At 40.7% G+C, this 13,443-nt stretch overlaps 2 protein-coding genes across 7 annotated transcripts in view; both read right to left on the reverse strand.

Moving 5' to 3' along the window:
* Nucleotides 1-2,302: 2,302 nt before the first annotated feature.
* Nucleotides 2,303-4,961, reverse strand: LOC117235726. Its single transcript, XM_033498028.1, has one exon. It carries the CDS (start codon nucleotides 4,902-4,904, stop codon nucleotides 4,608-4,610), a length of 297 nt encoding a protein of 98 aa, XP_033353919.1. The 5' UTR covers nucleotides 4,905-4,961; the 3' UTR covers nucleotides 2,303-4,607.
* A 164-nt stretch (nucleotides 4,962-5,125) lies between these two features.
* Nucleotides 5,126-13,443, reverse strand: part of LOC117235724 (pituitary homeobox x) — a 44,058-nt gene continuing 35,740 nt past the window's right edge. For all 6 annotated transcript variants that reach the window (XM_033498021.1, XM_033498022.1, XM_033498024.1 and 3 more), the window contains one exon: nucleotides 5,126-5,954. In XM_033498021.1, coding sequence (XP_033353912.1) covers nucleotides 5,157-5,954 — 798 coding nt within the window. In that variant the 3' untranslated portion in view covers nucleotides 5,126-5,156. The remainder of the gene's footprint in view (nucleotides 5,955-13,443) is intronic.

A 13,443-nucleotide genomic window follows, 5' to 3' on the forward strand; every position in this document is an offset into this window, starting at 1 on the left:
TTAATAAATGCTCTTCGTACAACAAGTTTGGTAATGGGAACAAAGATTTATGTATGACACTTTACAAGTTTGACAATGGAAACGACAAGATTTACAATTATACAACTTGTCCTATTCAACATAAAATCGCAAAGTTACAAGAAACTATTTCTCTAACAAAAGTCTATGGTCTTGTCATTTGTAAATTCACTAAAATTATTACTTAATAAATTATCGCGCAAGGATGTTCGAAAGTTCTTGTCCATTGAGATAAAAATTCTTCCTGTAACACGATGCCATACTTTCAAAATTCTCGCAAATTTCTATGGCTATTCCCCGCGTCATATCGTCTCGATTGTCGCAGTTAAATGCATAAAGCGAGAACTGCACCGCTGTCGTATATAATTAGGAACATACGGACTGCAATATCTTATGACTGTGTCGTGCCATTAACGGCACAACGATCATCGTAATATACGTTTAGTTTAGTTTAGCGGGACGAGGGGTTGCCAGGCATGGAGCGACCCTTCGCGCGCCACCAAGGAGGGTGCATAATTTATCGCTTTTCCCCGACCACCATAATGCAACACGTTACACGCTCGGTATGCATGTAGATTCCGTAGGTTATCGATGCTCCTTCAATGTCCGAGAGGGTGTAATATGGAAGGCCTAACTACCGATAAATAGTCTAATCATCGATCGGAATTCATTGCCCTGGCTTCTGTCTTAATTCAATAGGAAGCGTGTAATTATTAAACCGTTGCAGATTGGCGAAGAAAAATTGCTCGGAATTTTACTCTGAAACGTCGAAAGTGCCTCGATTACGTCGTACCTTTGCTTCGAAAATCATACGATTTCACGATATCGCGTTCTTTAAAGAAACGCAGAAACGTTATATTTGAACGTAACGATATATTACCTGGTTAATCAAACGTATGCTGCTATTGAAAAATATCTAGATACTCGTTTATTATCGGTATTTTAAGTACATGTAAAATTACGGATAAATTCAACTGAAACGATTTTATTCTTTGTAATAATTGTTCTAATAATTAGTTGAAGACAATGAGTGATAACAAAACGGGTATTTGTAATCGTTAAACTTTGTTCAACTACCTTACTGTTTGATTCTTTGACAAGCTCCTCGTCTTTTTTGAATATATTGCATCATAGTTCGTACCATTATTATTACGTTCATTGTTTATGTCACTTTTTGAGCAAGCGTGAAATTTGATAAAAATTCCACAGATCTTATCGATATTTTTTCCTTACTTTTACTACTTTTTCGTAATATAATCGAACTGAGAATTACCTGTCTCTCGACCCGATGAATCAATCGAAGTCCGAACTATGCCGATGTATGATATATCTAATATTCCATGTTATTTTTTTTTTTTTTTTTAATAAAATCATCTAAGAAAAATTTGGATATTCGATCGTATTAAAATATAAACGAAAAAGTGTTTGAGAAGTAAAGCGGAGTAATTGGGATAAAGAATTTTGCCTTTTCCATTCGAACGGAATACTATTGTATCCAACTTGTTAATGTCATCGCGGAGTTAGAAAATAGGTTTCGCGGCCGCAGCATACGCAACTCTATACGAAAAGGTACTTTTGACAAGTATAAATCATGATAACCTGTTCTGACGATAGAACTTTGTACGCATCTTTTGTTAAGTAAACCTAGCTAGAGATAACCAATAAAAACAGAACCGTAGTTTAAAGGCTATCCTTCTTTGAAAATTATCTATGTAACTGTACAGAAATAATTGAAGTAATTTGACTATATATTTTGAAACATTGTCTGTAAGACATTTTACGATGTTATCGTTAACGATACGCTCTCGTCCATGAGTTACACTTGATTCTATAAAATCGATTAATAAGTCCGAACTCGTATGTGTCAGGTACTGTGTGAAAGTCAGTAGGTACATATTTCCCATGCAGTTGTAGCAACAGAATTGAAAATTACTTGAGAAATCATCATTAAAAAGCATTGATTCAAACAAAAAGTAAAATAAAAGAAAATATTATTCACGTTCTTTCAGCTACATAGATAATGGCATAGTTCAGAAAAAATCTATTTATACCAAATAAGGTGATATATTATTTAAATAATCGTTCTTAAAATATTTTATTTAAATAACGACTAACTTTGGCATCAACTTCATTTTGTAATCACAATGTTCATTTATCCCTATTCTAACTGTACAAAGTGTTTGGTAATTTATGGATAACGGTGTATCTAATTTGAAAAAAAGAAGATTCTGTTGTACATCTTCATCGTAATATTATTTAAAAGAAAAAAAAAGAAAAAGATTTCTTGGCGAAAGTATGAAATATATTTGCTCGTTGTTAAATCAAATAAAAGTTCGCGTAGAACAATTGAACTAAAACGACGGACGAGACAGGTGACGGTGAAGCAGTGACTTCGCTTAGAGTAGAATTGGTTTTTATTGTGACTAGATTACAAACGGGGCCTTTCGGCGCTCAATATCGCCCAGTAGGAACGTTTACACGTAGTGAGTGAAACGACGCGACGACGGGAATGAGAACATGTCTTCTGCGGGCATTTGCAATCACTCACCGCGGGAACTGGGATATGTGATCACGACGAACATTTGTACGACATTGGGATTCATACAAAATAGCGGTCGTTTCTTAAATCTAGCTTACGTCACTATTTGTTCTATAGCGTTATGCCTGCATCGACTTTCGAAGTTGATCGATTCACATCGTTTTCCTCTCTAGATTCACGTTTTATCGATGGTGATATGCCATTTTTTTTTTTTTTTAATTTATAAAGCCTAGTCTATGTTCTTCTTTTTAACTGTGTATTCCAGATTCCATTTCATCGAACGATTGTATAATTTAGCAATTTTACAATGTACATGCGTTGATGAAAAGTGGTATTATTGAAGATATATGGTGGAGAACGTAATGAAATAACGAAATACGAAGAGAATGAATCGATGGACTTCAAAAGTCCAGTTACACGTGCCCTGCAAGGGTATCGAATACAGTTTTTTTTTTTATAATTATTCAATAATATTAATAATATTTATAACGTACGCATAGTCGATAAAGTGATTTCTTTCCTCGTACACTGTACAAAGCACCGTTTGCAATCGCAACGGTGGCCATTTCATTTACTTACAGCCTGTGTATGGTTTCTCTTTTCATTTCTTTTATTCTTTTTTTTTTTTTGGTATTCTGCTGGATAATGTTATTATTATCATCATTACAATATAACAATTCTGAAAGATATTTACGAACCGCGTAAAATCAGCGTCTACTATACATATATCTACAGAATAATGAGTACATCTCGATCCGCGACGGATCTTTTATTATTCATCCCGTTACTTCTTTTCCATCTCGTTATCCTTCTAATTTGCGATTAAATTTACTCGTTTTCTCGTTTGGAGTCTTGAAAGACTGTACACAACGAAGTTCCGCAACGACGTTGCTCGTGAATTCTGTTTCGAAACGCACGATATCCCGTGACAAACGCGCGAAGAAGAAACTAATCGCAAGTAAAAATAAATCTTTACGAAAATATAAAGCTCGTTGCTCGATAGATCACACTTTCAGCGACTATTTTTCTTTTCCTTTTTCGAGAAGAACGACTATCAAGTCGAAAATATTGCACTTTGGCTCGAGTATTTGTTGAACAGGTGGCATTTTTGTAAATGCGAAGAAAATAAAAATTCTAATTAAGCTCAATCAATCTTTAGGAAACTTAAAATTCGCCCTACGCTCTCTGCGATTCCGTTCATTTTTTTACGGATGAAACATGCACCTCGAAACATTAAATATTATATACCAATATAATCGTTCCATCGTTCGTGCATTTACAATCCTATGTACAGTTTTCTCCCGTTTACTTGCACTGGGAAGAATGTCGTTAAATCGTGTAAATAACCGTTAAACGCTCGATCTACGAATTTCGATGAAGAACAGCGTACGACTGAACGTAATAACGCGTAAGACTGCGGATTTTTATGCGTTTATAGAAAATTTGATTGTGAAAAAATGTATAGAAAATGCAGGAATATATAAATTATTCAAAGTATAATATTTAAGTAAACAATTCTCTACCTACGTTCTATCGCTTTAACTATATCCACAGAAATATGAATTTGCATAAATATCCGCAATTTAGTAACAATTCAAGATCGTCGTAAGTGCCACGAGTCCTCGCAAAATCCTATCCACAAAGAAGAAAATAAAAAAGGAAAAACAGAACAAAACGAAAGAAAGAAAGAATTGACTTTCAACTAGCGTGACATAGATAAAGTCAATGACGGATATAACGCGTATTTCTCACATTTTGTATTTCTTTTCTAATGTTGCGCTTCTTATTATCTGCCTTTGGTACCACTACGGTATAAGATCAGTTGTGAGGCGAGCTATTTACCGATCAATTGTCTGTTCGTTACTGATCACCGATCTGATCCACGCCACGCCAGTTGAAGCTTAACAAAACACAAGTTTCATAACCTCTAAAAGTGTAACGATAGAAATTAAAAATACAATAAAAGATACTTAGCATCCCCAGATCCAAGATACTAATGTAAGAATTACTTGCGAAGACATCGCTGGCATCACGATAGCGTGCGCTGTTCTCAGTTCTCGTCTCGTGGCAGAGAGAGTGTCTGCGAGGTGGAAGCGATGGACGGCGTGGTCCAACAGTCCAATAACGAGGGCCAGTATCCGGTAGCAGTGGTAGCGTGTTGCCAATAGCTGGCTAATCCTGTGCTTCCTCCAGGACCCGCACCAGAGCCACCAATTCCGATGCCAACGCCTACTCCGATACCTCCGGCTGTCGCGATAACACGTTCGCCACTTATGCCTCCTGCCTCGATCACGCTTCTGTCATCCTCTATCTTCTGGTCCGCCGTGGTCCCGTCTTCGTCGTACATTAGGTAAGGGGGATGAGAAGTGGTGGACGAAGGGGTCGACGACAACGTCGGCGAGGCGGCGGACCTAGGCCTGGGTCACTCTTGCGTTCTCAGTTGATTGTCGCTTTGCTGACCGGCGGACACGTTGGCTGCAGCTCCCACCGGTACCACTTGACTGCCACCTCCCAAAGAGCTCCCGGAACCGGCCAGGGAGCTTCTAGAATTCGCGGTTACAGTGTGGTGATGGGGGCTAGATGTAGCCCCCGCTTCACCTCAGACTTGGGCTCTGGCTGTAGCGTTCACGTGAGCTTCTGCGCTGCTTGGCGAGTGAGGATTCGCCTCGCCAGCGGTTGTTAGGGCGTATTGGCACGCGCTGAGCGGTCCACCGCCGACCGAAGGAGCTCTCGAACCTACTGGACTCCCAGCTGCTGAGACCGGCGTGCTGTCCATGCTGAACGAGTTGCCGCTTAGGCTGCTGTAACCGCTGCTGTGTTGCCTGGCCTTCAATCGTAACGAGGCGATGCTGGATGTCATCGCGGTACAGCTTTCCGGAGCTGCCGCTGTTCTATGGTGTGGCGTGTATACCGGTGGTCCGTAGGGATGATGGGGTGCCGCTGGTGCCGCGTAAGGACACGCAGCTCCTGTCGCTGCCACGGGTGAACCGGCAACTCCCAAGCCCGATCCCATGCCTGGTAACATCGACGTGGCTGCCTGACCCACGGACACGGACATTCCACCCATGTGGTTGCCCGCCACGGACGTCGCCGCGGCGTTGAAGCAGTTTACGGGACTGACTTGGGTGTGATGATGATGGTGCGACGCGGTTGGTACCACGGAACCCAAGGTATTGACCCAAGGAAAGCCTTTGCCGCTCAGAGGCGATGGCACTTTGGCGGCCCAGTTGTTGTACGTGCTGTACGAACTGTAGAGCGCGTCTGGGTCAGTGAAAGGCTGGCCGATGAAGCTGTTCAGGCTAGCGCCGAAGCCGGGCTTGAAGTCTACCGCGTCAGCTGCGGTGTTCGCGTTGCGCGTCTGTTTCCGCCATTTCGCCCGCCTGTTTTTGAACCATACCTGCGTTGACAGAACAAATTGTTGCGTTAAATATAATAGTTTGTGGTAGAAACAATTAATTGTGTTAGTCGCGATAGGATAGACGGTTAGAGGTACGAAGATTAGAGATGTAGTGTTTAGCCAAGCAAAAGTGATGCTTTGTAAATGTAAATGATGGAATTGTACAGTACGCGTGCTCTGTTTTTAAGCTCGTATCAAGAAGGGTCATATTAGATTGAACCAAAGAGACCTGCATTTTTTCTGGTGATCTTCTCTTTAACCACGACTAATGGATGATAATAAGTTAATATTTTCGTTGCTACGAAAATTTCACCTTTTGCTTTTCCTTCTTTCGTCGCAAGTTTCTTTGCATCTAACTTTGTTGTCAACACCTATTTGGGCTGTCAAAAATCAATGAGCTGCTATGCCTGATACCTATCACTTTCGTACGATATTCTTCTTTTAACCGATGAATGTTTAATAAAAACAAAAAAGCGCGACAGTAGCGGCGGCATTTAATTTAAACAATTAACGTATACAACGAATTAGCAGGAAAAATGTCAATAATTAATAATTTTAATATTTTATATTAAGTGGAACATTTTGTAGAAGAAAATTTTCAAAACGAGGTTGCAGTGGTATGATCATTATGCATCGATCAAAGTTTGCATTAATCTCATAATACTTTTTTCAGGTGCATATGTTATGCCTACTCAAATGGAACTAAACTAATGCCAATGTAAATAACGTAATGATACTTTTTAAATAAAAGCCTCTGTTTAATCACATCAAACAGAAATTTCAATATTTTCAAACAGAACACGAACCGAGCCGTATCTCAGCCAAGTACGGCCGCGACACGCATCAAACCGAGGAAAACACTTCTAAATACAACAATTACCAGGAAATTATCTTATCTTATCACCGTGAAACAATTATGTCTCGTTGAAAAAGCAATTGCAATCGTGGTCCAAAAAATTCCCGTATCTAAACCGCGCCTACCGGAGTCCCTCTCCCCCGCCAACCTCCGACGTCATTTCTCACTCGTCCAAACTAATCTAAACACCCTACACTTCAACGGTGTAACCCACGCCCACAAAAAATCCACGCGAAATCCTTCCCCTTTTTCCCTAACTATATAAATTTCATCGGTTAACGAATACTGCTTCTATTATGCTTCGCAGCTCTCGTTGAAAAACGGACGAAACGCGCGGGGCTCGCGTTTCTGGTTTTTCGCCAGATTTCGCGCGGAGGACTCGCTCCAGCCAGGTATTACTCATGTTGCGGGACGAAGGAGAGGTTCACACTCGGTAAACGGCCGAGTCCCGAGACAAATGGCAAGAAAACCCCGGCGAGCTCCTCCATCCTGAAATATGATGGCGTTAATTCAAGGCGGCCCTCTCTCGCGTTCGATACTGCGAGGGCGAGCCGCTCGTCAGCCGTTTCCACCCTCTTTCCTTTCCCATTCGCCCTTCAACCTCGACGCCATCCCTTCGCCTTCGGCTCGTTCCTTCGTGTTGCTTTTTCCACGACGCCCAACCAGCTTGCTCCCGACAATTATACGGGTGGTTGCACTCAGATACTCGCGTAACTGTAAGGCAACCAACGTTAGAACGTTTGGTTCGGGTACCGAGGCGAGGGTTCGGCCAGTAGGGTTCGGCGAGAAGGTACAGTAGTTGGTGAAAGTATTAGAACACTCGTAGAAATCTTTTACGAACATATTATGCTTATTATAGGAAACATCTTGAAATTTCGTTGACGTTGCTGCGAGATTAGATCGTTGTGATTATATTGGTATAATTCTAAATCAATTTGGAAACGTACATAGAAGCTGCAAGATATTTGGTGGATATATCTAGTCAGAAATTTGTAAAATAGATTTAGTAGAAGTCGAATAAAAAATAATATACAGCATTATATGTGTATTCGTGTGTATTCATGATTGTACATTCATTTAAAAAATGATTTCTTCTCTTTCATATATCGCAATGAAACTCTCTTACAAACGTTACATGATATCTTCATGTGTACATCCTTCGAGTATACTCTTTGTTGAAGAAACAGTATTCGTCTGTCCAGAGATTATTTGACCACTTATAGTCAGCTCGACCGTCGTCGTCGTATTCATAAAGATTGAAACAAATTTAAAAATGTATGTAGGACTTGCAAGATGTATAGCACAAATCTATATCTCGCAGAGATCTCTCGCAAAGAATTTAAACAGTCAATCGCCCATTACATCGACAAGTCGGAATATTCAATGGGATCTTTAACACATTTTATATGTTCAAAATAATTATTCGCGCTGTATGCTAATTTTCTTTTACTAAATTTATCTGTTTGCAGTAAATATTTTATAACTTCTATATACATTTTCAAGTTGCTTCCAAGCTTCCCCATCTTAATCATGAAAATCGTGTCTCGTTATAACGCTAACGAAATTTCAAAATGTTTCGTATAACACAACAATAAAGAGCGTTCAAATACTTTTGCGAGCCACTGTATCTGCTTCCAGTTGGCGAGGTGAAGTTTTGAGCGAAAAAGGACGACAGGAAGGAAGAAAGATATCGAGGGAGAGAAACAACGAAAAAGGTTGGAGGATCCTTCGCAAGATGGATGGTCGCACGATCACGCCGTGAAAACGCTAAGAGGCGCGACGAGTCATTGAAAGAGGGGAAGAAGACTGGCTAATGAAGAATAATGCCCTGCCTTTTGCCGATTATTCTCGGAACGCAGCACGTAATCGCGCGAGGTCAAGAAGCGACGTTATGATGCGTCGGATCGAAAGGATTACCGATGCGGTTTTAATGGAGATCTTTGTTCGAGCTTTTTGAGCTGGCAGGAATTAGAAGCCAAGTTCCTCCGGATTACTTTGGAATGATTTTGAGCCTCGTGTATTTGTCTGTGAGCGTAGATTGCGAAGACAATTTTCAAGCGAGTATTTCGAGGAGCATGAAATTGTAATATATTGAAATGATGGAATTTCAGAAATTGGATGGCTGTTATAATACTTTTAACGTTGACTGGTTAAGATTAGCACGTTGAATATGATAACGTTATAACGTTACGAAAGTTTGTAACGCGAGGTTAAAGAAAAATTGGCCGAGATAAGTTGGAACGTATGCCATGTTATTATATGTTATAAAACTTATTGTTTATTATTTCATAGGTAGCAAAGATTTACCAAATCTTGCAGTATCCCCAATCGTTAAACATCTCGTCAACGATAATGGAACTCCGCGAACAACATCGAAATCCAAAGACCGTACGACTTTCCTCCCCTATGAATTTCACGAAAGAGCAGAGTATCTCGTGGCGCGAGAAAAATATTTCCCCTTCGTACGGGCGGCGTATGAGCAAACTTTCCTTGCTGAGCAGGAACATCATTGGATTTCACGAAGCAACCCCGTAGACATGACACGGGGCGACGGTAAGCCAAAAGAGGGGGAGTAAACTCGATAGGACAGAACAGCGGCCGAAAGATGCCGTGGCTCGAGAATCAATAAACTCTCGGAAGGCGCGCGCGAGTCGTTTCGTATACACACACAAGACCGCGCCCATAAACTTTAACAGCATCGCAGAATTCGAGTCGACTCTGCTGGCTCATAAGCTTGATGAATGAACTTTCGAATCGCGCCCGTCACGATAGAAGTCGACGGATTAACCAGCGTGCTGATAATTTTCGAAAAACGATCTTGACCGGCGTTAACCGCAACCACAGCGGCCATTTGTATTTTAAAGCTGCAGGGAAAAAGATTTGGATAGATACATTGGCCCGTGAAAATATTTTATATGAAAATCGCGAGAAGATATAGAAAAATAGAAATAAATTCGTTCTGATCAATCGACTTCCTTTAAATCAAATAAAATATATCAAAAATTCACGACGTTCTTATTAAACGATTGTCAACGGTGAAACTACACGAAGAATTTTCACAGGTAAATCGTCGTCAATTTTAACACATCATCAATTTCCACTAAGAAATTACTCTTCTTTCGTACGTTATTCCAACCCTAATAAATCAGCGACGATACACGCTCTAATTATTTGGTTGTCTCTGCGATTTGTCGGTCGTTGGATTTTTGCTTAATGGAAGTAAACGTAATGTGAGAAGCAAGTTGGTAGACGCGATAAATCGAATCCAATGTTTTCCACTCGACAACCGCTTGAACAATGGCTCCCGTCACGTCATCCGAGCAATAAAACCTCATCAAATCACGACCCCTCGCCACCGCGTAAGCTTCCGTGCACGGCTCAATCTACGAAAGCTTATATAAATGTAATGAGACCGTGACCGGGGCTAGCTCATCAATCAAGCCCCCACCAACCTACCAGCTTTTACCTCCCCAACCTCGCATTGGCCACCCTTGATCGTCTTTTCCGTGCCACATATACGTTTCAGCATTATATAGACACCCCCGAAAATGCTGCCCCATACAAGGTAATCCCACGACTTAGCAACGGCCAGTGAACAATCGGATAAGCGCGATTCGTTTCGTACGAGGTGGCCACGCTGTTAGCCTATTTTTTTTCTTTCAATACGTCAATCTTGTTGCTGTTTGAGATACAGGTGGGTGAAACGTATCTCTAAAGACGAGTTTAACAGCTCGATAGACGAATTTATTCAGAGAGAAGCAATCGTTCGTTCTTTTTCTACAATAATGAATGTGTTAGTAATAATTATTTTGGTAATAAGCTAAAGTTAATTATTGGCTAGAAGATTTCGTACACATACAAATTCATTGATTAATATTATAGATTTATGGATAAAACAGCGGATTGTTCGTATAAATTTTTGCGGAATATAATAAAAATAAAACGGAACAAGCGGAAAAATCCTCTTTTTAAATTTTACATTCGCCTTCGTGCTACATAAACGTTATGTAAAACGAATATGCTTGTAATTCTGTACAAACGACGCGGGAGATTGTATTTTTAAAATTTAAAACCAAATATATTTAGTCGAGAGAATGCGTTTGAAACACAAATATCGATGTGATTCGTATTACTACCTGAAAACAATACAAAAGATATCTACACGTTTTTCAAAGTAGCAGTAAAACGATATTTATCGCAAACTGCTATTTAGAAAATAACTTCAAGTATTACGTACAAATACCTGTTACACGAAACAAAACTAGATAAACGAGCAGAACTGAAAATAAAAGTACGCCATTCGCTTTATTAAATTGAATACATCTTCTTAATCGATACAATAGAGAAAAAAAGATTAAGTTATTTGATATCGAATTTACGTTACAACTTAATTTAAGATTACATTCGAACCTTATCAGACAGAGTCAATAATCGAAAACGTTGTAAAAATTTGACGACTTAATTAATTTACTGTCACAGTACGACTTACCGAAAAATAAATGTCCCCAAAAGCTTTTCTCGGTATCGATGCATCGTACCGCTCGGAATTTACATATTCGTGCAAAATACTTACCTACTTTTAAATCTGTATCTTATTTATTCGTCGCTATATTATTATATCGCATACGTTACTACAGCTCTGCGTTGGTGTCGTATCATTGCAACGAATTATTAATTCTCAACTATCAAATACCAACAAATATAAGCAATTAAAAGTTCTCTTCTCGCAGGCGAGCAAACTCCTTCATATTTCTAAAATCTCGAGTTCCCTCCGACTTTTTCAGAGAATCTCGCCTTTATGAAACCATAATACCAGAAAACCCACTGCCAGCCATTCACGGCCTCGTTCAGAAAGCTCTGCAGTTACTCGAAATCAGCGTTGATCCAGCGATACTCAAAAAACTAGCCGAGCATTGAAAAGTCGTTGCTCGCGATCAACGAGTCGCTTGTGCCTCCTATCGTGATAAACAATCTGCGTTCGAAGCCACAGTTACAAACACATGTGTACAACGTGCGCATGTATGTAAGTACTTGCTTCCATGCACACACGTACGCGCGAGCGCGCGCGCACACACACACACACACCACATACATACATACATACATACACGCGAGTCGGAACGTAGCGAGGCGTCGCGTCGCGTCGGCCCAGCAATTCGATTCGTAAGACGGGAGACGTCGCGGTCGGAGAGAAGGACGAGGAGGCGAAGGAGGAACGTCGGTAGAAGGGAGAGAAGGTCGACGGTTGTAGGGTGGAGACGACGATGGTGGTGGAGAACAGGAGGAACGAGAAGGGAACGAGGGGAACACAGAGGGAAGGTTGGCCGTCGGTGAAGAGAGGGGAACGGCAGAGGAAAATGCGGAGGTGGAGGTGGAGGAGGATAATATTGATCCCCTCGTAGCCCCGCCCCTCCTTGCCCAGCCGACGCCATCATTATATTATCCACCATCCCTCCGTCTACTCGACATATGCGCACACCTACGACCTCGAAATCTACGGGACCCCTGGTCCATGCACGACTACGCGTTGCTCTTTCCTTCCAAGACGCATCTTTTCACCAGAGTAACGGAGTATTTGTGTATCGGAAGTAGAGTTAGAGTTGATAGAGTATAGCTTTGCCTCAAAATCGAGTACCGCGTAATTTTATCTCGAGCGGTTATAGCGCGGTATATGGTTTTGTAAATGTAGTCTTGGTAGTAGTATGGTGAAATTGAAAGATCACGTAAGTTGTGGATGTTTCTAGTTAGTCGCGGCGAAGGCGTTATTTCACGCATGTCTTCGTTTAAAAATTCGTTTCTTCCTTTATGTAGGTCTCGGAGGATACCATCGTATGTACCACTTCCGAGCATGTTCTTTATTAACGTAATAAAGTCTGACCGTGCGAGAACGGACATATCTACTTACATCCCATAGATAATAGGTACGGTAGCTGACGAAAGTATTCAAACATTTATAGGAAATTTCCTGTGATTTTTTACTGCGTGTGTTGTACGAAACTTTTTGAAACTTCATTAGCGGTGTAGTGCGCGAGCTGCTGTACCGTGTACCAGAGGTAAGTAGATACGTCTGTCTCTGGACAGACGAACGCGAAAGAATAATTATTTTTATGTGTGATTTCTCGCTTCGACCGTATTCTAAAGAACTGAGAGACCAAAGGGAAATTGAGATATGAAATGTGCGAATATCAGAGCAGAATTAAGTGGCTATACGTGTAGCGTGAGTTGGTTTTTGTCGACGAATTAATATCTTTTTGCAGTGAAGATATGTAAATACGACAACGTCGGAAACTTTGAAACTGTTGAAAATATAATTGCCTCCGGTTTTATGCGATTTCGACTGGCTGTTTTTTACATCTCGTTCTTTACGTTTCGTAATGGTAGTAGAAACACGTTAACGAACATGGTTGTTTCACGACGGCCAAAGACGCCTGGAGACAGCACTTCGTTAAAAATAAATTTCGCGAAGAAATCTCGTTGGATAACGGAGGGAACTCTGAGAGGATTTTAGGACCGTGAAAATCTGCCCTCTACTTATTCGCCTGATGCCGCCACTTTCTCAGCTCTATACATCTTTGACGAGCTCGAAGGGACATCACTTTGGACGATTGCCGTGGCGGTTTAGAGACAGCCTGC

Source organism: Bombus vosnesenskii, unplaced genomic scaffold (genome assembly GCF_011952255.1).
Source record: "Bombus vosnesenskii isolate JDL3184/JDL3185 unplaced genomic scaffold, Bvos_JDL3184-5_v1.1 scf7180000013319, whole genome shotgun sequence".
In the NCBI taxonomy this organism is placed as follows: domain Eukaryota; kingdom Metazoa; phylum Arthropoda; class Insecta; order Hymenoptera; family Apidae; genus Bombus; species Bombus vosnesenskii.

Bases quoted from the DNA above. Each gene is read 5' to 3' on its own strand.
- LOC117235726 (XM_033498028.1), bottom strand. From the start codon at position 4,904: ATGTACGACGAAGACGGGACCACGGCGGACCAGAAGATAGAGGATGAC.